General features: G+C 30.2%; 1 protein-coding gene across 1 annotated transcript; it reads left to right on the forward strand.

Moving 5' to 3' along the window:
- Window positions 1-301: 301 nt before the first annotated feature.
- LOC101214971 (uncharacterized protein At5g39865) lies at window positions 302-1,958 on the forward strand. Its single transcript, XM_004143118.3, has one exon. It carries the CDS (start codon window positions 648-650, stop codon window positions 1,425-1,427), a length of 780 nt encoding a protein of 259 aa, XP_004143166.1. The 5' UTR covers window positions 302-647; the 3' UTR covers window positions 1,428-1,958.
- Window positions 1,959-3,786: the final 1,828 nt, after the last annotated feature.

Raw genomic sequence — 3,786 nt, forward strand, 5'->3', positions numbered from 1 at the left:
ATGTGTGTGATTTTTTTAAAGATTAAACTGCAAATTGAATCTCTTAGCTTTCTCAAACTTTAACATTTATAAAAAGGTTTAATTTATTTATATATTTATAAGAAAAGGAATTAGGAATTTAATAGATAGAAAATGAATTGGTACAAAAAAAAAAAAAGGAAAAATAATAAAGGAAGTACTTAAAATGATTTAAAAGATGAGTACATGTAGATTAAATATAAATGAAGAGCAAATAAAGAGGTTACTTAAAGAAAATTATGATTTGTCTTTCCTAATTACAACCTCTCATAAAAAGCAAAACCGCCTTTCTTTTTCAAACCGCTACAATACCCTTCACCTTCAATCTTCAACCTTTCTTTTCCCTTTTTAATCTTATTTCTTCTCTCTCTTCTTTAACCTAAAAACTGAAAAAGCTTCATTCCACTGCAAAATTAAACCCTTTTCCCCCTTTTTCTTCACATATTCAATCATCCAAGTCTTCGCTTCAAGCAATCCTCAACTTCTTTTTCTTTTTCTTCTTCTTCTTCTTCTTTTTTTTTTTTTTTGTGTGTGTGGAATTTGAGCCGCCGTGAGGTATAATTTCTTCTTTTTTATTTTGTGTTGTTTTTGTTGTTGTTTACGATTTCCGGCGAGGAATTTTGGCCTCGATGTGGCGGTCGTGGAGCAAATCGATGGTACAGATTCCTGATAAGTCTTCACAATCCTCTCCATTCTCTTGTTCTTCCTTCAAAGACGTTCAAGAACTTTTCGCTGACGAACCCCCCCCTAAACCTACTTCGAGAAAAGCTTCAATCGTTTTCCAGCGTGTTCGATTTGTTAATTCCTTGCTTAGGGCGTGGTCTAATCTCCCGTCCGAGAGTCAATCGCAGCTTCGATTTCAACCTGAGTCTGAACCGGTCCTCAAATTTCTAGACCCTAAATCCACTAAATCGTCGCAGGTTCCGTCGCGATCTGAGGCCGGGCCTGTTTCGGATAAACGAATTGTGGTTTACTTTACTAGCTTACGTGTTGTGAGGTCTACGTTTGAGGATTGTAAGACCGTCCGTTCAATACTCCGAGGGTTTCGTGTTTCGATTGATGAACGGGATCTGTCGATGGATTCAGGATTTGTGGCGGAATTACAGCAGATACTTGGTAAAAAGGAGTTACCCTTACCGACGGTTTTCATCGGCGGGGAATACATCGGTGGAGCAGAGGAAATCAGGCAGTTACACGAGATTGGTGAGCTGAAGAAGCTGATCGAAGGGTTGCCAACGGCGGATTCCGGCGTTTGTGAGGTGTGTGGTGGGTACAGATTCATACTGTGTGAGGATTGTAATGGAAGCCATAAGTTGTTCACAGAGAAAAGTGGGTTCAAGACATGTACGACTTGCAATGAGAACGGTCTAATCAGGTGCCATTCTTGCTCTTCTTCTGCAACATTGTGAATCATTCTGATTTCTGAGCCTTTCTCTTTGGTTAATTTAAAGAAGAAAATGATGAAAGGGAATAAGAAATCATCCCCATAAAAGGAAACCCAACAACAACAACAACAACAAAAAAAAGGAAACTAATTTTTATTGACCAAATTTTCTTTTCTTGGACCAGTTCTTAACATTTTTGTATCTAAAAAGTAGCTTTTAACGAGTTTAGCTTCTTCTTATTAAGCTGCCTCCATAGATTTGTCTGGTAATGTTGTTGTTTGCATAAGAAAGCAATCACAAAAATGTGTTTTAATTTCCATTTCCCTCTCATTTTCCCCTGAAAATGTTCCTTAATTTCAAATATGAATTTTGAGTTAGCTTTAAAAGAAAAAATTGATCTTGCCATTAGAATTGAGCTGAGGCGCCTTGATTTGTGGTGGGAGGATCATTTTTGTTTTGTATGTAGAGAGAGTGTACAGCTACAGTGGCAAATAATTGATTCATAATTTGGGGAAATTGAAAGGCCTTTGTTGATATTATTTTTAAATGAACAAATATTTTGTTAAGTAGTGGGTTGTTTCCTTTTGTTAACAAATATAATGTGTATTGATTAAATTAATGTTACATATGCAACAAAGATCTGTCACATCAAACCTAAGTCAGTGACTACTAATGCCTAATAACTCTTATTTAGTGATTTTTCTTTTGTTTTGAATTTATGGACACCTAAAATTTTCACATATGGGACAACCATCAAACCATATATTCTAAATTTTCGTCTAGAGCCTGAAATGTGAAAACATGCTTGAGTTTTTAAACTTGCAGTGTGATCAGATTTTGGGTAAAAGTTGGTACTTGGTAGGTGAAATACTTTGGAAAAAATGTTTGAACTAATTGGAAATAGGGAAGGTTGTGATTAGTTAAAAGGGAAAGAGAGAGATAGAGAGAGTTACTTCCCTTGTTCTTATAGTAAGTCCTCTGTATGAACACATCAAATGATATATATATATATATTGAAAAATAAAACATGTATATATGGATTTTTTAATTCAAAAATAGAAATTGTTCCAAAGATATTAGTCAAACAGTGTGGCAGTTTTTAATGGTTTTTAATTCAGTTACATATTTTCTATGTATCTAAAAGCAAGGAAGGTTGGATCAACCACAATATTCTATGTCTAATAATCCTCATTTTAATTTTTCTTTTTAAATTTTAAATTTTTATATATAATATATAACGTAGTTTTTGTGATATTTAGATAATTGAACCTTGATTTAGCAATTTTTTTTTAAATAATGAGACGGTAATCAAACGGTCCTTAAACTGCTTTTAAATTTACTATTCGTTAAACTGCTTTTAAATTTAGATAATTGAGATGCACTCTATTATCTTATAAAAAAAATTGCTATTTTCTTTTAGAACTTTCCTTCAAAAAAAAATGTTACAGTCAAGAGTTTAGTTTGAAGTTTATTTCTAAATTTCTTTAAAATAATAAAAGATAAAAGGGGAAATTATTTTGAAGTATTTTTTTTTTTGTTATTGTTATGATGTATTCAACAATAAAAATTGAATGTTTTGCTTTATTTAAAACTAACGAATATGACAACTTCTTAAACTTTCTTATAAGTAACTGAATTTTATCTAATAATTTAGTTCTTGAACTGATTAAGTAATTGTTTAATTTTAATATCTCTAAATTTCTAAGTATTTTGTCTTCATTAGAAAAATGTCTATCAAATTTAATAGTTAACTAAGATAAAGTTGACTCCTAATATGTTTATTAATTTACATGAGTAAGGAATTTTCTTAAACCTTAAACATTTTTTTCCACCTCGTGGATTTGACTTTTACGAAGACTACATTCATACTAAATAGTTATATATGTAACGCATAAAGATTAAATTGATACTAATTAACGTTCAAGTGTTATATCGTTACCCAAATTGGAAGTACATGAATATGAAAATACATATACTAAGTTGTTAACGAAGAAAGTGCACAAAAAATGTATGGAATTTTGATGATTGTTTAAGTACACCAATTTTGTTCAACACTTAACTTTTAAATTTATGATTACATTAATTTTCTAATTTATGGATATTTATAGTTGTGATCCACTAATTTTGTATTAATTAAAAGACATAAATTTATAGAAAGTACCTTTGATTGTAAAATAATTAAAAAAATGTCTAATACAATAATTTAACAATTTTCATTCAATAAAAAAAGATCAATTGTATTAAATATTTTGTTGATTAAAATTAGTTATTATAATTCTTTTTTTTTTTTTGTTATGAAAGTTAATTAAAATATTACTAGTATATTAATTATATTTAAATTATATTCACTTAAACTATATTACTTATTATTATTATTTAGTAC

This window comes from Cucumis sativus, chromosome 6 (assembly GCF_000004075.3).
Source record: "Cucumis sativus cultivar 9930 chromosome 6, Cucumber_9930_V3, whole genome shotgun sequence".
Taxonomy (NCBI): Eukaryota; Viridiplantae; Streptophyta; class Magnoliopsida; order Cucurbitales; family Cucurbitaceae; genus Cucumis; species Cucumis sativus.

Bases quoted from the DNA above. Each gene is read 5' to 3' on its own strand.
- LOC101214971 (XM_004143118.3), top strand. From the start codon at position 648: ATGTGGCGGTCGTGGAGCAAATCGATGGTACAGATTCCTGATAAGTCT.